The sequence below is a fragment of the Pinus tabuliformis genome, chromosome 9 (genome assembly GCF_031772625.1).
Source record: "Pinus tabuliformis cultivar Carrire ecotype Pingquan chromosome 9, CPIR1, whole genome shotgun sequence".
Taxonomy (NCBI): Eukaryota; Viridiplantae; Streptophyta; class Pinopsida; order Pinales; family Pinaceae; genus Pinus; species Pinus tabuliformis.
The window spans coordinates 396,637,932-396,659,544 of record NC_142307.1 but is presented as its reverse complement, the minus strand read 5'-3'; the positions used below and the strand labels follow the sequence as shown (position 1 = coordinate 396,659,544).

Genomic DNA, 21,613 nt, shown 5'->3' with positions numbered 1-21,613 from the left:
CCAAAACCCATTACATTTCTGTGAAACCCACCACCTGAAGGTAGCTAGACATCTCCCTACAAACCGCCAACAAAAAGACACAAAACATCTCTGTGAAACCCACGCAGGGGCAGAGTTTGTCAAATGGATACAGGGCCAGTGATGATGGCCCAAGCCAAAAAAACTCCATTCCATAACGGAAAAGAAACCAAGAGACAGCAGTTGATACATACGACCCAGAACCACCATTGAATAGAAAAAAACTAGAAAGACTAAAGACAACAAGAGAGATAACAGAACCGACCACGATCCCACACGCGTCCAGGCATCATGCATGAGAGCCACCTGGGCTTAGCCTTCTTTCGCGTCGTCCCCTGGCTCGTCCTCGGGCTTAGCTTCACGAATCCAAGCCCAGCCATGTCCTTCTGGTAGGCCGTCCAAGAAGGCCGGCAATTCAGGTTCGATCTCCCGCAGTGCCGCTTCCCTCGAGCTTGAGGCCTCCCCCAAAGGCCTCTTACCTTTGTCCACAACCCGACATTCTTCCGCCAGAGCCTGAGGCAGACTTCCCTCTTGCACCAGGGGAATTCCTTCTTTGTTATCCAAGGGATTCTCCATTGGAGGTGGCCGAGGCAAGCCATCTTCATTCTCGTCCGGGATCCTGGTAAACAACACTGAAATATGGGCATTGATGCCCAAATGTTCTCTGGTATTGCGCAATGTGAAGATGACAGAGCCGAATGCAGGTAGGCTTGGCTCGCCATTGCTGGACCCTCCAGCTTCCACAAATTGGCTAGCCTGCACTTGAGGAGCTCCCGCACGTCGATAACAGTAAACACAGCAGCAATGGTGGTGTAGATCAGCTGCAGGCCCGCGAGAGGATCTGGCTCGCCCTGAGCCTCTGCCTCGACGACATGGCATTCGCTCCCGCACCATTCTTCCAGATTCCTCTTCCTCAGACGAAGCTTCCTTCCAATTCGGCTTTCGATGGCAGACAAAAGACTGTAAGCATGAACCAGGGAGGACCAGCAGTCGGCCAGCCTCCCCCAATTCCACAATGACTCCAGAATTCTCAGAACGCAGAGCAAGAACACCATCGCTGTGGGTTTTATCTGCTCCCAAATCGACATTCTTAACGACCCCTTCATTCCTTCGATTTGTCCCCGCATTGAATGCGGCCATCCTCCTCTGCTGTGGTTCCTGCGCCTTCATAAAGGCTAGTGTGCTGCATTGCTGGTCGATGGGAGGTGGCGGCGAGGAGTCTTAAAGCCCTCCGTCCGTCGCGTGTCCTATCGGTCGTGGCAAGTGGCCTTACCTGGTCATGCGAGGTGGCACCCGCATCCGGGACTGCAGCCTCCTCTTGGATTAAGCTTTCACACTCCTGGAGCTGCTGTCTGTTGGTTATGATGTTTGTGTTGCCTGAGATTAGTGGGGTGCTGGTCTCAACCCCAATATTGGCCAGGAGATCTGCAACTTTGTTTCCTTCCCGTCGAGTGTGTTTGAAGGAAATAGCCCTTGCATTATCAATCCTGTGCGCTATTTCATTTAATCTTGCCTCAAGTCTCCAGCTGGGAGCTATTTTCCTTGCTTGTGAACCATTATGTATACGAGTTACCATGTTAATGAGTATTTGAGAGTCCCCTTCAACAATTAAGGGTTGGAGATTAAGGTTCCAGGCAATTTGAAGGCCCTGCCAGAGCCCCTCCAACTCTGCTGAATTGTTGGTGTCCCATCCAATGGTTCCTAGGTAGATTTGAAGGGGAGTGCCCTCATGGTTTCTGATAATGCCTCCAAACCCTGCAGCCCCTGGGTTGCCTTTGGAGGCCCCATCAAAGTTTAACTTGAATGAGTTTTCAGGGGGAGCAGTCCAGTGACAATCTTTTCTAATGCTGCTGCTATTGGGGAGGTTGCTTTTTTGGGTATCTTGAGGTATCTGCAGCTGCCAATTTCTTAGAATATTCTGCTCACTGTCCTCAGTTGGCCTATCTTCTTTGGTCCAACTTTGGAGCGCCATTGTTTCTTGAATGTTTCCTTGAATCTTGCTCCATATTACCTCTAGCGGCGATTTTTTGTTCTTGAAGATACGCTGATTTCGTTCCTTCCAAATATTCCAAAGAACAATCCCTGGGATTATACTCCATAGATGATTGAGAAGTGAGCTTTTGTATGGTTGCCTGGGCCATAGCCTTAAGGAATTGATGATGTCGTCCTCCTTGATGCCTTGTCTTTGACATCTGAATCTGACCCTGTTCCAGAGAAGCTTGGCTAAGGGGCAAGAATTCAGTAGATGCTGGAGGGTTTCCTCATCCTGAAGACAGTTGTGACAGATCGAGGGGCCATGGAAGTTTCTCTGTCTGAGTTTATCCCAGGTGAGAATCTTTTTGTGTTCGATCAGCCAGAGAAAATAGGAGATTTTTGGCCAAGGACCAAGTTCCCAAATTTTTTTCCATAGAGGGTCGGGGTTAGCTGCGAAGTTACAAAGAGTTTTGTAGGCTTCTGCAGTGGTATAGGTTCCTTTAGGCAGGTATCCCCATCGGAGAATGTCCTCGCCATTGTTCTGTCTTATTCTTCTTTTCCGTAACTCAATATCCATCTCCTTATGCATCCTATCCTCATCGCTGTTAAGGATTTGGCTGCTTGCTTTCCATTTCCTGAAGCCTTCTTCGAGCTCTGGTTGCCAGTAAGATTGGACCTTTTCCTGTTGTTGTTCCTGCCTCTTCGGTATCATTGTGGGGTGGAGAATGTTCGTAAGTCTTGGCATTTGATTCCAGGCGTCCATCCAGAATCTTGCACTACAACCATTTCTGATTTCCCAGAAGCTATGCTGTTGTATAATGTGATGGTGTTGCTTTGCAGCATTCCATATCAAAGAGCCTTTTTCAGTGGGAGTGAATCTTATGAGTTCCTCTTGGGGTCTGTTGTCTGCATACTTCGCTGTCCATATCGTTCCCCAAGGTTTGTCTGGGTTGGTGAGCCACTGCCACCAGATCTTGGCATTCATGATGGCGTTACTGTGTTCAGGGTCTCTTAGCCCAATTCCTCCTTTGTCCCTGGGCATGCAGACTTTTGTCCATCTGACCAAGGCCCATTTTCGATTGGTGGCCGAACTGCTCCATAGGAAGTTTCGCTGCATGTTCCTGAGACTTTTCAAGACCCATTTTGGTGCAGCCATAGAAGAAAACAAGTAAAGAGGCATAGCTTGCAAAATCGATTTGATGAGTATCATTCGACTGGCTAGATTAAGCGACCTGTGAGTCCAGAGGTTGAGGCGATTTTCTATTTTGTCCAGAAGGGTGCGCCAGGCAGAGTGCTTGATAGCTGAAGCAGTGAGGGGGGCACCTAAGTACTTGGAGGGAAGAGACGCAGAGGAGAAGCCTAAAATGCGGGAGACAGCAGATTTGACAGACGGGGGAGTATGAAAAAAGAAAATTTGCGATTTGGAGCAGTTGATAGTCATGCCAGACGCCAGAGAGAAGTCCTGGAGGAGACCTTTGAGTCTACGGGCTTCTTGAGCCGAGGGGTACCCAAACAGCATTGTATCATCAACGAATTGCTGATGGGAGAGGGCAGGGGAGTTATGCACAGAGATACTTTAATTTGCCGCAAGCAAAGAGCTTGCTTGATGTGCCTTCCCAGCCCTTCGGCCATCAAAACGAAAAGAAAGGGGGAGAGGGGGTCTCCTTGCCGGATGCCCCTGGAGGGATTGAACGAGCGGGATGGAAAGCCGTTGACCAAGATGGAGAAATGAGTGGAGTTAATCATGTTCAGGATCCATCGAATCCAAGAAGGACAAAAACCAAAGGCTTTAAGCATATGATGGATATAGTTCCAGTTCAGTTTGTCAAATGCTTTTGAAAGATCTAGCTTGAGAAGCATACCTGCTTGCTTAGAGTTCTTGAGAGAGTGGATGATTTCGTGAGAGAGCAGGATACCGTCCATTATGTGTCGCCCCTCCACATAGCCAGATTGCTCCTTGGATATTAGTGCTGGCAAAAGCGGTTTGAGCCGATTAGCTATGACCTTTGAAATTACTTTGTAAATGACATTGCATAATGCAATGGGACGGAATTTATCTGGAGTGATGGAATCTGCCTCCTTGGGAATGAGAGCGATGAAGGTAGCGTTGAGAGAGGGAAGAAGCCATCGTGTTGCTCTGGATTCTTCTACTATCTGCCAGACTTCCTCTTTTAGCATATCCCAGAAGGCATGAAAGAATGTAGTTGTGAACCCATCGGGACCAGGAGCTTTGCCCTCTTTAAGTTGCTTCATGGCATCATCCACTTCCTCTATGCTGATGGGGCGCATTAAGAGTTCATTTTGTTCCTCTGTAATAATTTTTGGAATATTGCTGGTAATTTTGTTTATGGCATGTTGCCTGTCTTCTCCCTGCTCTTGATGAACTTGTTGGAAGTGATTGAGGAGCTCGGCTTCAATCCCTTCATGCGTTTCTACCTTGTCTCCTGCTTGATTTTGAATGAAGGGGATGTTATTGTTCATTCTCCTTTGTACTGTTGTTCTATGAAAGAATTTAGTGTTGCGCTCCCCCTCCTTCAACCATCGAACCCTTGATTTTTGCTTCCAATAGATTTCTTCCTGCTTCCCTCTTTCGTCCAATAAGTTGTGAATGTGGCGTTCCTTCTCCAGTGTTTCTTTCGTGTGCCCCTGCGTGATGATCTGCTGATGAAGGTTTTCCAGGTCCTGTATGAGCTTTTTCTTCTCCTCAAAAATGTTGCCAAAGGTTTCTTTATTCCATCGTTTCAGATGGCTCTTGAGAAATGTTAATTTCTTCTGAAATTGGTACATTCTCACTCCTTCTGGGGGGATGAATGAGGTCCAGATGTTCTTAACAAACTCTTTGAATTTGGGATGAGTGAGCCAGAATCCTTCGAACCTGAAAGGTTTTCTGGTTATGTTGCCGGGTCTTTGCCATTGAAGAGCTATTGGCCAATGGTCTGATCCGGAATGTGCCAGAATGGATGCGGTGAAATCCCCTCCTATGTGAACCGCATTGTCTGAGAGGAGGAAGCGATCCAGCTTGGAGGCGATTTGATGCTTGCCTGCCCTGCGATTGCTCCAGGTAAAGGTACCATTGCAGAACGGCATATCAATAAGGGAAGCCGAGTTTATGAATTCTTTGAATCGATCAACCTCAGGCTCCAATCTGCTTCTTCCTCCCAGCTTTTCTTCTGATTTCGTAATCATATTGAAATCCCCAGCAGCGATCCATAGTGGGAATTTCCTACTATTGCTGAGGACTTCGATAGTGTCCAAAAGCTCTACCTTGCTGCTAGTGTCTTGCGGGAAGTAGACATTTGACAAATTGCCATGAATGTTTGTCCCCAGAATGTGGAAGGTGGCCTGTATCAGATGATGCGCCGCGTGAAAATCGGTAAGGAAGACCGCTTGAGTGTTCCAAGCTATAGCCAAACCTCCTGAGGCTCCACAAGCATCGACCGCCACTGTTCTACATCCTGGCCAGGCTTTTAAAAGGAAGCTGTCTAACATAGAGCTGTTGCATTTAGTCTCCTGGAGAAAGCAAATTTGGGGCTTTTCCTTCTTTATCATGTTTCTCAACATCCTGAGTTTTCCGGGGCTGTTAAGCCCTCTTATATTCCAGGATACTAGCTTCATGTTTAACTACTAGCAGAGGGCTTGAAATACTTAGTCAATTTGGCGTATCTGCCAGAATCGACTAAGATTTTCCCAATCTCCATCGTCCTTTGCAAATCTGTCTTTCGGCCCCTTTTTTTTGAGTCCTTGTGGCGCTGGGTGCCGTCCCATTGGCTGCCTGGCTGAATTCCTAGTTGGTTTTGGTAGTAGGCGCGTGAGATAACCAGTTCGAGTTTGTCAAGTTGAAACTCGGGGATGGCATCATATGCTTTCCTTCTGCATGCAGCCTCCATTTCTAAGAGATCTAGACCATGCAGGTCTATGCTTTCCGGTTCCTCGTCCATTATCTGCACTTGATTGTTGTCTTCATTGCCAGAGTCAAGATTCTGGGAAATGTCATTTTTGTCATCCACCTCCATATTATTGAGTTTATCGGCTGAGCTGGTCAGATCCTTTTGCAGAATGATGGGGCGAGAGAGGGGGGCGGAGGATTTGGGAGGGGAGAAGGAAGAAAGGGGAGGGGAGGAGGAGGAGGGAAGATCAGGTGCGGCTTCCTTGCTTAAGGGGGGGTCTTCAGAGGATTGACCAAGAATGTCGAAGCTGTTCTTGGTTACTGGGCCATGCGGCTTGCGGGGCTGGGGTTTGTGACCATTGGAGGGCTTTTTGTGCGCACGCTTCCTGCTGGAGACTTTGGTGAATCCATCCTGAGCAGGGGAGCCTGAGGGATCAGGAGGATTAGATTGAATATTCAGAGGGCAATCCCTGAAAAGATGACCTAGGGCATGACATTTTCTACATCGGAATGGAACATGCTCGTAGTCGAGAGGCTGAATCCACTCTTCATCACGATGGGCAAGCTCAACTGACTCAGGGAGAGGCTCATTAAGGCGAATGAAAACAAAAATCCGGGCGTAGGAGGTATACTTACGAGACAGGGTTTCTTCGGCTACTTTGATGAAATCGCCGATCCCATTGCCAATCTTTTTGAGGAGCTCCTCCCCCCAGTATTCGTCTGGAAGCGAATACAGCCTGATCCAAACAGGAGCCCATGATAGGTCTTCTTTGTCCGGGTTAAATTTGGGGATCCAGTCGCGTAGATATAACCCAGCCGAGTTGAAAAAATAGGGTCCTCCTACTAGGATCCTGTGTTTATCCTCTGGGCAGTAGAATATAGCGGTGAAGAATCCTTTCGGCCCTAATTGTAGCGTAACATCCCCTTTGGGTTTCCATTTAGCAGCTATCCAGCCTTTTAGGGCCCTTTCAGTTGGCCAGAAACCGATGAACTTGCCAATGAGGGCATGGTCCTTCATGTACTGTATTCTATCATCGATCTTGTCTCCAGGCAACTCGATCCTTGGTCTGATCTTGGCCGCTGGTCTGCAGGTGCTAGAGGTGATTTGCGGCTGTTCTCCAGGCATTTCGGTTTCTTCTTGCGGTGTGCCATCTCCTTCTTTGCGGTTACTGTCATTGTTGAGGTCAGTTTGAGGGATTTTTCCCCTGTTCAGGATTTCTTCGTTCACGGATCCAAAGATCACTTGGTGCTCAGAATCTGACTGCGGTGGGGAGGGCTCCGACGCCCCCCCTGGGGATGATCCATCCTTGGCACGAATGCGCTGCAGGACGGGGTACTATAGCTTACTCAGTGTCTGAGCAGGAGTTTTCTTCACTGTTGTCGGCGCCGTATGCAGGTGTTCGCAGAACCCTAGCAGAGCCCGTGACCATTTCTTCTCTATCTAATGTCAAAACTTATGGCGTAAAAAAAAAAAAAAAAAAAAAAAAAATCATATATTTTAAATAATATCCTTTATGTAAATTGAATTTAACTCAAATAATTATACATAGTATAATTACATTAAATATTCAGGAGATAAGTGTTTCACTCTTTTTAAAGGACAAACTCCACCCAAATTGAAGTCAGAAAAAAACAAAAATACTAAGCATAACAATAAAATTTTATAATTTTTGATGTAAAAAACAAATTGAATCTTATTTATTGATAAAGATAATTCTAAACTATCAAGACAATATCATGATAAGCCTCCTTTACTAGGGAGGCTTTTTGACAACTCAAGTTGGCACTTTTCTTTACTAAGGTCTAGGTTCATGACAACTTCGCTTGGCACTTTCTTTAAGTGTTTGTGTTGTCCACTCGAGTATTGCCCTCCCTCGGCTATTAACGAATTCTATAAAAGTTAGTTATATATATATATATATATATATATATATATATATATATATATATATATATAGATATAGATATCGAGTATTGCCCTCCCTCGGCTATTAACGAATTCTATAAAAGTTAGTTACATATATATATATAGATATATATATATATATATATATATATATATAGATGGGTAAGAAGCGTATGGAAGCGGTGCAAACAATATGACAAACTCTCTGTGCTCTCCATTAGTCGCTATTGAAGAGGAGGAGCAACAACAACTAAATGTGAGAAGTAGCAACTTGCCTCACATTAAAACGTTCCCACAGTTTGCAAGGGAGAGTTGGAATGAATCCAAAAATTTGTTGGCTATCTCAGGGCCTACTATCATCACCACAATATGCCAATATGCAATTAGGTCCATTACACTGATCTTTGCAGGTCATCTGAGTAGCCTTCAATTGGCTATTGTATCCATAGGAATCTTTGTGATCGTAGTATTCAGCTTCAGATTTATGGTGAGTAATGTCGTCAAAATCTATTTAGTTTATGTTTTTAGATTGTGAGGTATGGTACATAGTTTTCCTAAACGATGTCGCTGCTTGTTGTTACATATTTATTTAGATAGTTATAATGCATGGTATTAGGGAATTGAACCCATGACCATTAATATGAGAAAGTGCACTTCTAGAAGTCAAACCATCGTATCACTAAAAGATAGTAAATCTCCATATCACAAATTTAACATGCTACTCGGGAATCGAGCCCCTTAATTTGACCATTTATCCCAGAAAGGGCGCTTCTAGAAGTCTTCTGATCATACTAACAAAATAAATTAGATCTCCATATCACAAAGTCCCTTCTAGGAAAAGTACCACAAATGAGAGCATACATAGATATGGTACATGCCAAAAAAGAGGTTTTTGAAGATAGAAATCCACAACTCTCTAGAATTCCAAAAATGATTAGGCATATAAATTAGTTGTAAAGCCTTATATATTTAGTTACAAAGATCTTAAATTAGGTTTTAGGTTTCTTTGGGAGACTATGTAGAATTGAATAAGCATATAGATTTTCTATATAGTTTATTTGATGAGGAATATCCTAAATTCAACCCCTCAGGGAGATAGAAATCCACGCTTATAGATGTAAAACTCTAAAAAATGAATAGACATATACCTTTGTTATATAGTGGCCTAAGGTTCCATATAGAGTAGATTTTAGTGTCTTTTTAGAGTACATGTTTTGTAATAGTAATTTGGGTACAAATATAGCTTAGATGCAAAGCAATGTACTTAATTGGGGAGATTTTGGACTCCATCTAAAGTGGGTTTTTATGTGTCTTTCATGAATATGAATGTGCTCACAACCGAAAGGAAAATTACAACTTATAGTTCAATACTTGCACTTAGTCATTGTCACTTCCTAGAAGGTCACCCATCTTAGGAATCCTTTGCCTCAAACACCATTAACATGAAGTTTTTCTCAATGCTTAATGTCATTTAACTTTCTACACCATTTGCACAACATTAGCAACTATTGCTCCTTATGGGCTATTTATTTAAAGCTCCCTTGAATATTTTCTCAATGACAGGGGAATTTCACAATTCAATGTATGAATATCATTTTCAATATTAAATGGACATTTTTATGTTTCCTTTAACTATTAATAAACAAATATTAGGCATTTTGTTAAAAATGAAAGAAAAGGATATCATAGCAACTAACATTTGCAAGAGATAAGTTTATTCAATAAAATACCTAGAGGGAACAACCATGAGATCAGTTGGTACCATTTCCCCCTCTAGGCTACATGGACTTATGTGCCTCTAGGAAGTTCCAAGTTCAAGATCAATGAATCACACGAAGATGTGCACTAAAGGTTATGGGGTTTGACTAAGTGGATAAAACCTCTACGTGAGTATCTCATGTGATTATCAGGGGGTATGTCAGTAGACTAGTCGAGACCATGAGATATATGTTGAGAAATCTAGGGGCAACTAGATTAGGTGATTTATTTTTCTTTGATAATTACTTGTGATGTATTTTTACTTAACTTGATTAATTTCTTCTTTCACTTAATTATTATTAGTGTTCTTATCATCAGACAACTACCAAACTATGAAGATCAATGAGACAAGAGGATGTAAAATGTAGGTTGCAAGCCAGGGCCAAAACCTCTCCTCCAACAAATTTCCACCAAGGATTAATAAGAAACTCCCTTCTCATAGTGCTAATGAGCAATGCTAGCTCAATTCTCTAATAGTGGAGACAAATGCACCACATATATTGACACTTTTTGCAATATATATATATATATATATATATATATATATATATATATATATATATATATATATATATATATATATATATATATATATATATATATGACGAAAAATCTTAACCTAGGGTACTTTTTTAAATACAAATTCATTTAATTATTTATTTATTTATTTTAATGAGAAGCCACACCCTATAAAACTCAATGGATGTGGAGTTTGTTTCCTTAAAGAGAGGCTTTCCAGGAATGGAATACTGGTCATAAAATCTAACGATCTATTCTTACATTAACTTAAGGGACTAGGTGAAGAATTCCTTCTTAATTTCAGTGAGTGGATTCCAAATCTACTCAATAGCAAGGTTTTCCACTTAGATTTGAGTCTACATATGTGTTCGTTTGTTGATAACGACTTTAATAAAAAAATTACTAAATATAATTAACTAAGAAACTCTATTCTAGTTTCTATTTTTCTCAATATCCTATGCTCTCAAGTCTCCACCTGATTAAAACCATAAGACTTTGTGTTGGTAAGGAATATTTTTTATGGTGTTTAAGATTTAGTTGGTAAGGAACCTTTTTGATAGTGTTTAAGATTCAATTATGGATGTGATGTTTATTTTTCTATATGATCATGAATATGAGATTGTAGTGAATCTTTGTAGTGATTTTCATTAATTTCTTTTCATTTTTCTTCTTTTATTTGATAACATCTTAAGGGTGTTTTTATTTAGAATTATTGGTTAATTGTTTTTATAGCCTATGTTATCAAAGTATTGTTCTTTCACATAATTCCTATAAATAAAGCTTAGATTTGAAGAGCATCACTTGCTTTCATAGATAGTTGTGTAGACCCCCGAAATACTTAAAGAGTATCTTTTGGTTTTTGGGAAATATACCCAACCTCATTGTTATTGTTTTGATTTGGTGGTGTGCTTTTGCACATTCCACCCTTGCCTCTACTTAAAGTGATTCCAATGGATCCATTGGTCCTCTACTTACAAAATATGATCAAATTGAGATTCAATGATAGTTTTAAACATTTCATACTTAGTTACTAATAGATCACCCTCCTACCTAAGTGTCATTGTGTGGCTTTCCCACTTGGTTTGTTCATGGTCTTCCAGTTTCAATAGGGAAAATGAAATATTTGATTCTTCATTTATATTATGGACACTAAAATACACTTCTAACTATTAAAACCAATGATTCAACTTAATAACATCGATCTCACCTTGGTAGGATTTGATGTCTACTTTTGCTTCTGCTTTAAAAAGAGGTTGTGAAGGAATGATGCCATTTAAACTTGGCTTCTCTTTGTTGGGCTTGTTCTTTAACTCCTTCTATGGGTCTTCAATATCTCTCAATTTTTCATTTGATCCAACACCTATATTGTATCCACCACCCCCGTCAAGAGTTTTGAACCTGTTCACTAGAGCCACCATGAGGAAGACCATATTGCAAGAGATATTAGGGACTTATTCTTCTAGCTTGAGAAATCCTTTTGTTGTTGAATCTCGAGAGTTGTTATGATTGGATTCATTTACCATGGCTAAGGTTCTGCCACTTCTTAAGCTAATTCCCAGAACTTGCATCTAACATTGATTTCATACCAAAATGATTTCTAGATTCCACTAGAATAGTTCATCACAAGAAATCTTGTAAACTCTAAAATGTTTTATTATGCAATTTATCTCCTTAGATCCCAGATTTTATATGACTAGCTTAATGCTCAAATTTATGAAAATCACTATAATTTGAAAATGAGAGAACAAACAAAAGGATAGGCCATCCATACAAATTAACACAAGGTGACTTGGAAAACCCAACACAAGGGAAAACCCAACTAGAAGGTGAGGCTCATGCTCTTCTAGCTTTTCTTCAATTATGAAATACATGCAAAAAGAAAGGGAAACTCACCTTGGAGTTGTCTTCAAAATTGTGGCCTAAATGACTATTAGATAATCTTCTATCTCCTATGTTATGCTTTTATATCCCACTTCTAAATCTACACAACTATGAAACAAATAACAACTCATTAAAGAACATAGCTTGATACTCATCTAGGATTAGAGTTAGGGTTTTTGCATGCCCCAATCCTCAATTGACTTTAAAGCTACATACTTTTTAGAATCTTCTTAAAAACCCACAGATAACTAGACTCTAAGTGACAAGGCGTCAATACCATAAATATTAAAACCAAATTTTCCATTTTTTTTAGTGTAAATAATATCAAAATAAATAACCAATTATATAATAATTCATTATAAAACAATATAAATTTTAACATATATATGAACTTTGGAATAAATCTTAATACTATTCTTTTTCTAATTCTTAAGTTATCAATTAACCTAGTTTATAATTCCATAAATTATATTTATATTCTTTTATATAAAATGCATTTTTCCCCTTTCTCGCATATTAACACTTTATGGTCTGATGTTTGCTCGTGCTCTGATATTTAATTTGTAGGTCCGTGGACCAGTTTTCTGAGCACTAAAGTTAATATTTAAAAGGTTTATATGGAAACATATAACCATTTTTTTTAGATGTTGACAAGATTTTTTTTTTAATAAAACAAAATACGAGTCAGCGACGTGTACCACGCGTCTGGACCGTAGTTTTGTGGCTGCTAAATTTAACATGTAAATGACAAGAAAAGAGAGGTCCCCTCTTCACGTCGTCATCCATACATTGCATATTACACTTATTTAATTATCAAATGAGAAAACATACAACGGTCTTTCAAATCAAATTAAATTTACATATATAAAATAAATTATCAAATTTTTTTATATATATTTATATTTTTTTAATTTAAAATATCCTAACAAATATTTAATTATAAAAAATAATAATATATAATATAAATATTGAATATAATTAATAAAATTGAATTCTTAAATATATAATAGCTTAGTCGTAAAATTAAAATATAAAGATTTATTTTTATTTAAAATATTCTGACTTTTTCTCTTTTTTTAATAATTATTATTTATATTTAAAACTATATTGTATTCATTTTTATTTTATGTTTAGTGGTTTACCTTTATTTAAGATACAACTTTAGTGGGTCTAATGGTTAAGAGCATGTGTTTCCTCCAAAAAAAGTTACAGGTTCAAAACCAGACAAATAGAGTATATATGAGGTGGATCCCTTGTTGCACAAACAAGGGGGTCTATACACCAATTTGGTGTCTTACTTGGCCGTGACAAATAGCATGAGATTTTACATCATACATTTTTTATGAGATTAAAAAAATTATAAAATATATAATTGATTATAAATAAAGAAAAATTTACAATATTAATCTATAATATTTAGGTTTTTGGTAATTTGTAAGAGTAAAATTTTATAATTAAATATTTTTATATTTTGACTAATTAATTTGTTTTTCTATGTTTAATTTTCTAATTAAAAATATTGTAAATCATATGCCAAAATCTCAAAAACACTTAAGGCAAGATAACACCAATAAGAAAATTAATGTCTTTAAATTTTTATTGAGTTTATTACCTCTAATAAAATTATGTAAATCATATACTTTAAATAGGGAGTTGTCTTTAGTGTGACTTTTTGGACTTCAAAAATTAGAGGTGAAATATTGATTTGTGTTGTTTAAACTGATATTTTTTACTCTATTTATGGATTCAACACCCTAAAAAACCCCTAGGGCACTTAGATTGTGCAGGAGTTACCCATCAAGCTTGTGATTTCAATAAATTCCTGCAAAATTTTAGAGAAATTAGACCAGAAAAAACCCACCAAAAAAGTTTCCAAAAAATCTCACTAAAAACAACTCGCTTTAAATAATATCCTGACAATTTAACATTTTACTAAAATATATACTAATAAAATTAATTATACAATATAGTATTATCATAAGTGCCTAACTTTCCAAATTAATAATTTGATCACATTTAAATAATTACACAATAAAATATTACCCTGCTCACCTAACTTCTAGGCTTCCAAATTGATATAAAATTAAATCTCGCAAATTCAATCTTCCTTCAAATTCAAATCCTCAAATCCCTTGAGATGAGAATACAATAATAAACTCCTAAAGTTAAAACCCTAATAATAAGAATATCTTATAAATTATATATAAAATATATAATTTACAATATAAAAATATATTAAATTTTATATTTTCCTAATAATAACTCTAAATTATCAAGATAAGTAATTGTAATGTATTTGTTATATGCTTTGGAGTTATATGTTTTAATGGACTTTGTTTAGCATAGATTTATTAGAAACACAAGTTGAGTCATAAATTTTTTACATTCTAATAATTTTTATATATAATTATGAAATGCATTTTAAACAATAAAAAAATGATTTGAATAAGGATTATTTGATTTACATTTTAAAAAAATAAAAAAATTTAAATAAAAATTATTTAATTTAATAGACTAAAAATTCCAAAATATCTAATAGTCCAACAAAACCATTAAAATAAATCTATGTTACTAAAAAATCATAATTTAACTTTAAAAAATTATCGGATTGACTCAACCAAAAACTGTAGAACTTATAATAATTAGATAACACTTATTAAAATAAACCTCCAAATAATAGAGAATCTCTTCTCCATCCGGGGAATCTCTTCTCAATATATACTCCAAAATACAATTGAGGAAAAACAAAAAAACCTGATTTCACTTTTATTAAAAAAAAATATTATTTGATCAACTGGGCTAGCACCTCCAAAAACGTAACGACTATAGGCTAAGCTTCCGTCACCCGAGAATCTTTTTGACCGCTTAGCTTCACACTTTTCTGGTGACTCACGGTTGATGACAGCTTCGCTTGCTACTCTCCTCCAGTTTTTTGTCTTGTCGACTCGAATATCGCCCGCCCTCGGATAATAACCAGAGGTGTAATAGTTAAATGCAATGTCTGGCAACCAGGGTTGAAATTTAAAAACAGAGTTACTAATTAAATAAGATGGTTTTTACACTTTCGCGGTCTGTTTTTTAATATCAAATAAAAATTTTGACGGCTTTGTAAAATTGTGAATTGTATTGGAGGAATAAATCATCCCCTGACAAACAAACTACCCATCAAATTCCATCCCTACTGACGACTTTTTATGTATATATATTCACGTACGGGTAAGAAGCATATGGAAGCGGTGCAACCAATATGGCGGACTCTCCGTGCTCCCCATTGCTCGCGACTGTAGAAGAGGAGCCCCAGCAACAACTAAATGTGAGAAGTAGCGACTTACCTGCCATTACAACATTCCCACAGTTTGCAAGGGAGAGTTGGATTGAATCCAAAAAGCTGTGGGCTCTAGCAGGGCCTGCTGTTATCACCACAATGTGCCAATATGCAGTCGGGTCCGTTACACTGATGTTTACAGGCCAGCTGAGCAGCCTTCAATTGGCCGCAGTATCCATAGGAATCAATGTGATCGTAGTATTCAGCTTCGGATTTATGGTGAGTACTGCCATCAAAATCTATTTGGTTATGTTTTCAGAATGTGAGTTATGGTATATAGTTTTAGCCAAATATGTTGCCCTTTCACTGTTACAGATTTATTTAGATAGTTATAACGTGCCGTACTGGGAATCGAACCCATGGCCATTTGTCCCAGAAAGTGCACTTCTGGAAGTCAGACCATCTTACCTTTTTTCTCCAAAAGTCAGACCATCTTACTGCTCAAAGATTTTAAATATCCCATGTCACAAATTTCAGCACGCTACTCGGGAATCGAGCCCCTTGAATGGCGCTTCTAGAAGTTTCCTGATCATATTGCCAAAAGAGGTGAGACCTCCTTATCACAAAATCTCTTCTAGGAAACGTGTCATAAATGAGGAAGAAAAGAACTGAAAAACTGGTGCCTTCAAAGTAAAATAATAGTTTATGTAGCAGAGTAACTGATTGAAGAAGAAAACAGCCAAACCAAAGGAAGAATATAGTGCCAGTAAGAAATCATAATTCCCTATATAAGACCTCTATATTATTGACATAATTCGGTGGTTAACAGAGCCTCCCCCTCTCCCCCTCTCTTCACCATGGCTTGATCGTAAGAAACCGTTACTGCTTAGAGTTTAAATAGTATCAACCGCCTAAAACTTTGTGAAAGTAAAATATAAGGCGCAGCAGGCTGGAAATATGAGGAACAGCAGGGTTGAAATATGAGGCGCAACTATAGAATTCCACTTGCCTTATTCTTCTTATCGACTTAAATTGACAGTCTAATCCTTATGAAATATATCTTCTCTTTATGCTTCCGGAAGAAAGAGTGGAAAAGGAAAAAAATACTACTCATATTGTAAGGAGAGTAGAACTTACCCTATGGCTCCCCGAGCAAGCACTGTAGAACCTCGCGCAGGGTAAATGGTGAGAGAGCTTTAGTATTTTACAGTAGGTAAGGGAGCCGAGCTACCTCATAGGTATTCATTAGATTAAATAGTATGGAATGGAATGAATACTTTAATGGATTAAGGATTATAAAAGGCATCCACATTAGAAATAGTGAAAATATTAGAGTTGAAAATGCAACTTTGTAGATCATTTAAGGTTCTCTCATATGTAGAGGGACGGTGGCGGAGCCAAACCTATGGGAGAAGCTTCCCTATCTTAGGTAACTTCCATGAAATACCCATTCTGAAATCCTTATTTAGAGAGTTATCTCTCCCACTCACATGTAATATCTCTGAAATCCTTATAGCTTTGCTTCAACTTGTAATGTCTCTGAACATGGGATATTTGCTTTCCACTTTTGTAGCTTGGAATGGGAAGTGCATTGGAGACACTTTGCGGCCAAGCCTTTGGGGCAGGTCAAATTCACATGCTTGGAGTGTTTATGCAACGATCCTGGATAATTTTGACAGTAACTGCGATGTTATTAAGTCCAATTTACATTTTCTCTGCGCCGATTTTGAAGCTGTTGGGACAAGCTGATGATATTTCTGATCTCGCTGGACAATTTGCCATTTGGACACTTCCACTACTTTTTTCTTTTGCTATTAATTTTCCAGTTCAGAAGTTTCTTCAGTCCCAGAGCAAAGTCACGGCCATGGCTTGGATTTCTGTAATTGCGTTGATAGTTCACGTTTTCCTTAGCTGGCTATGCATATCCAAACTGAATTGGGAATTGGTTGGAGCAGCTGTGTCACTGAACATAAGCTGGTGGACAATGGTTATATGCCAGCTGGTTTATGCAGTTCGTTGGTGTCCTCATGCTTGGACTGGATTATCTGTTTTGGCTTTCTATGACCTGTGGGCATTTGTTCGGCTCTCCTTGGCTTCTGCGGTTATGCTGTGGTTAGTAACAGGATTTAATTAGTTACATTGAGCTTAAAATTCAGTATTTACTCACATTCTCTCATTCCTTCTTCCTTTCTGACATATGGATGGTTTGATGATCATTTCAGCTTGGAGGTCTGGTATTTCATGACATTAATTGTTTTGACGGGCCACCTAAAGAACGCAGAAATCGCAGTGGACTCAATCTCCATTTGGTAAGCAGTGTGTCCACTGCCTCCTATGTCTGGCGGGGCTTGCTTTCTCTTGAGGCACAAAGACTTTTGACTAATGAGCTTTTAAAGTTTTACGGTCTCTTTATAGAACTTAATCCACTAGACAGAGTTTTTGCAAAAGAGATGCAAAATGCCCCAGGTCATTGGGTGTTGAGTTCGTAAGGCTCGACATTCAAATACACTACCTGCACTTCTTTACTGGCCCAGGTTCTGGCATGGCTTTGAGGAATATGCACATTTTCTTCCCTTATCTCCATAAGATGTGGAATTACCCCGCAACAAGGGATATAGAACAAAGCAGTGGGGAGTGCATATGGCCACCAGAAGCCAATTAGTCTAACCTTTGTGTCTCAACAGAAGCTAAGCCATAGGCCATGTATGGGTTCTTTAGCACCTTTTTCCAAATGATATAGGATTCTCTCTGGTAACCTTGTTACAGTTTGAAACGATTGTTCTCAAGTTTGACCGTTGTTTCACCTTTTAAGTAGTTATAACCCTTCTTCATTGAGCATGAATTTGGATGTAATATCCCCTTTTAAGTATTTCTAGCCATTATTCTTTTAGCATGGATTTGAATGGAAGGGAAGCCATGATTTTCATTGGAAAAACCATTACTTCTTTCAGCATGAATTTCAATTTGATTTTCCTTTTTAAGTATTTCTAACCATTCTTTCTTTCAGCATGAATTTGAATGTGATCCCAACTTTTGAGTATTTTTAAGCATGAATTTGAATAGATGGAAAGCCATGATTTTCATTGGAATAAGTTATAACCATTCTTCTTTCAGCATGAATTTGAATGTGATTACTACTTTCAAATATTTCTAACTAATCTTCTTTCAGCACGAATTTGAACGGATGGGAAGCCATGATTTTCATTGGAATTAATGCTGCCATCAGGTAAGCTAGCTGTTTTAGTTCCACATACCCTCTTTATTTCAACAATATTATTTTACAATTATTTTTTCTGTTTTTGTCTGAAACAACATGTTGAAATATGGCATGTCAGGTCTTATGTAGATGGGACAACAGAACGTTCTAAGCTACATTCTTAAAAGCACATTGCTAACAAATTGTTAATTTTTATCTGTAATTTTGATGTTGTATCCTACTTTTCTCTCTTTCAATCTTCAATTTTAAGTTTACTCTATTCAACACATCTTCTGCAGCGTGAGAGTTTCCAATGAACTAGGGGCTGGCCATCCAAGAGCTACAAAATTCTCTATTATGGTTGTGGTTGCACAATCACTATTGATTGGCATTATTTGTATGGTTATAGTTCTTCTCGTGAAGAACAAATTTGCCGTACTATTTACTGACAGCGAGGTGATCATGACAGCAGTGTCTAAATTAGCAATCCTTCTTGCAGTAACAATGCTTCTAAATAGTGTACAGCCAGTTCTATCAGGTAATATATATTTTGTATATGATTTGCATTCAATCCTCTTATATTTGATTTTGATTTGAGTGGGCAAAGCTCATATCTCCAACATAATTCCATGCTTATTAGCACCTACATGCTTGGAGGTTTTCACCTCTGCTTATAATTTTCAATCATCACATTTTTTCAATCATAATGGTCCCTCTAATACAGAGCACTCTCCTCATAACGCTCAAATAAAGTAGATTTGTAATTTAAAGTCAAACCAAACAATTGGCAGTCAACCCTATTGGTTTCAAGGTGTAATGTTTTCAAGATAATCATGTTTTTCTCTTGGAAATGTTATCAGGTGTGGCTGTTGGTGGAGGGTGGCAAGGTTTGGTAGCCTACATAAACTTAGGATGCTATTATGTTTTTGGTGTACCTCTTGGTCTACTTTTGGGCTACAAGTTTGACTTAGGAGTAAAGGTGCACTAGGCATTCCCTTGTTTTGTTTTTTATGCTTTGTTCGTTATGATTCCAACACACTGATTTCAGCATTGCAAACATTATTGGAGTAGAAGGCAAGACTAGAAGGCCTTCTCTGGTCTCTCTATTCCAAGCTTTAAAATTGATCTTGTTGTAAGCATTGCCTTCAGTGAAAGGAAAAATTTGTTCAGCCATCTAACTTTTTGTGTAAATTTGATGTTGAAATGAGGGATCAGGGCATTTGGTGTGGGATGATTGGTGGAACTGCACTGCAGACCTTGATTTTGCTATTGATTGTATATTTCACAAACTGGAACAAAGAGGTATGAACTATGAAATTATCTTATATCCTAGCTTGAGATGAAGTTATGGAATAGTTGTATTTATCTTGTATTTTTTTTTATATGTTGAGCACTTCGGTTCTTGATCTCCACGGAAATGCAGGCCTCTGCTGCCGAAAATCGTATCAAGTTATGGGGTGGTGGTGTAGTTGAGGCTCTCAAACACAGCTCAGTTGATTTAAAATCAGAGAATAATGCTGATGTCAATATATTGACTGTTGCTTAGAAGTAAAACAGCCAATTATTCGTCACATTAGCTTCCATTCTAACTCTCTTCCACATGAGTAGCAGGCAACAAACAGCAGTAAGAGGAACAGTGAACCATCAACTTTCACGAGAATCAATAATATTTGAGATGGTTGGAGATTGGAGTGGAAGGAAAAATAATTGCCTTCTAAAATGTCTGGGAGATGTTTATTCACAAAGTATCACTTTCAAAGTGCCTATCTTAGTCTAGTTGATGCTTATTCACAGGTATTACTATCTTTTGAATGTCTGGCCCAAATTTCACTTAAAAATTGGGAGGTTGGTCAAGTAAATATTCATTCACAGGTACCATGAATGCTGGAGGCATATAAAACTACCTACAGGTTCGAGTACAACATATTAAGATACCAAAAAAATTCGGGAATTCTGAGATAAATGAGGAGATGGATTTTTTCCTTATTTCAGTTGTAGGGATTCAGGGATTCTTAATTACCATTTTTTTTTGTTTTTAATAAAGTATTACGAGCAACAGGATTTTCATTTATTTTCATAGTATATATATCTTAAGGGAAAATTTTCTTCATTGTATATACGTATTATATTAATTTGAAATAAGAATACATGCCAAATTTTAATTTCACATTTAATAAATTCATAGACTTTTGTTTTCAGAGCGATTGTCCAGTTTTAAATGCTGTTGTTCGATATATGTGACAATGGAGAATGTTTCATTCTCCTCTTCATTTTCTTTTCATTATATTTTAATTTTACTAATATAATTATATTTAAAATATATTATTATACCTGATAAATCATAATCATAAAAGATATGATAAAACATGATCATAAAAACCGTACAAGTTTTGATTAAAAATATTAAATCTATTAGAAATTATAGGTTACTTATATTTCAGCATATAATTTATCTATTAAGTGAGGATATTTTAAATAAAATGGAATTAAATTTATTAATTATTTACTAATTTAGATTTATTTTAACTTTAAATTTAACAAACATTAAGAGGGATTAATCTTTTTTGGTGCAATTTTTTTTTCTGAATGCAGAATTAGAAAATGTTTGTACCCCCAGTGATTGTGATTTGATGTCTCTTAGAGCCTGATAGATCCATAGTTAAGATGAATCTACAGTGATTTCAATGATGTGCGGTTACACAAAATTTGTTAAACATTTAATTATTCTGATCATTTTAAATATGATAAATATGTCTAATATAGATCTGACCATTTTAGTTTTAAATTTGCTTAGTTACCTCAGTTTGTTGAGTTGATAGAGACTATTAATAACTTGAATGATGAAATAAAATTTTCGAATGCAAAGTGACAATATAACAACGTTGAATGATAGAAAATGTGAATAATAAGAATGTAGTTAGTTATAAATAGTCTTCATTGTGATAAATCTCAAACTATTTTCTTCTTATGTTCTTATTGTCACACATGATAGGTTTTCCATCTTTTCACATCGATCATTTAAAAATGGCAGTTGAAATCATAGGCTAATCAAACTTTTAACTTGAGCTATTATAGTAAACACCATACCTTGTCTTTATTGCTCTCCAATATTAATAGTAGTCTTCTCCAAAGTCAATCATTGTGACTTATGGAGTTTTAAACACCAAGTAAGTTTCAATGTTAGTTGTTTTCTATTCACTTGTTTGAATG

At 37.6% G+C, this 21,613-nt stretch overlaps 2 protein-coding genes across 3 annotated transcripts; one reads left to right on the top strand and one right to left on the bottom strand.

Moving 5' to 3' along the window:
* Positions 1–330: 330 nt before the first annotated feature.
* On the bottom strand, positions 331–5,607 carry LOC149148813 (uncharacterized). Its single transcript, XM_089442282.1, has 3 exons — positions 3,855–5,607; positions 1,292–3,351; positions 331–1,176 (listed from the first exon to the last, which is right to left on the bottom strand). The coding sequence occupies exons 1-3, from the start codon at positions 5,605–5,607 to the stop codon at positions 331–333; spliced, it is 4,659 nt and encodes a 1,552-aa protein (XP_089298408.1).
* A 9,542-nt stretch (positions 5,608–15,149) lies between these two features.
* On the top strand, positions 15,150–20,089 carry LOC149148812 (protein DETOXIFICATION 35-like). Of its 2 annotated transcripts, none has more exons than XM_089438179.1 (8): positions 15,150–15,486; positions 16,781–17,319; positions 17,430–17,516; positions 18,377–18,433; positions 18,703–18,941; positions 19,264–19,382; positions 19,619–19,705; positions 19,827–20,089. In XM_089438179.1, the coding sequence occupies exons 1-8, from the start codon at positions 15,190–15,192 to the stop codon at positions 19,947–19,949; spliced, it is 1,548 nt and encodes a 515-aa protein (XP_089294305.1). In that variant the 5' UTR covers positions 15,150–15,189; the 3' UTR covers positions 19,950–20,089. The 2 variants fall into 2 exon arrangements, with proteins under 2 accessions (XP_089294305.1, XP_089294306.1); XM_089438180.1 differs by lacking the exon at positions 15,150–15,486 and adding an exon at positions 15,598–16,636.
* Positions 20,090–21,613: the final 1,524 nt, after the last annotated feature.

Coding starts and splice junctions, on each gene's coding strand:
- LOC149148812 (XM_089438179.1), top strand. CDS start 15,190: ATGGCGGACTCTCCGTGCTCCCCATTGCTCGCGACTGTAGAAGAGGAG. Junction 17,517..18,376: donor GTGGACTCAATCTCCATTTG/GTAAGCAGTGTG, acceptor ATCTTCTTTCAG/CACGAATTTGAACGGATGGG. Junction 18,942..19,263: donor TGTACAGCCAGTTCTATCAG/GTAATATATATT, acceptor AAATGTTATCAG/GTGTGGCTGTTGGTGGAGGG.
- LOC149148813 (XM_089442282.1), bottom strand. CDS start 5,607: ATGAAGCTAGTATCCTGGAATATAAGAGGGCTTAACAGCCCCGGAAAA. Junction 3,352..3,854: donor CAAGAACTCTAAGCAAGCAG/GTATGCTTCTCA, acceptor CCCGCATTTTAG/GCTTCTCCTCTGCGTCTCTT. Junction 1,177..1,291: donor GTGCCACCTCGCATGACCAG/GTAAGGCCACTT, acceptor ATGAAGGCGCAG/GAACCACAGCAGAGGAGGAT.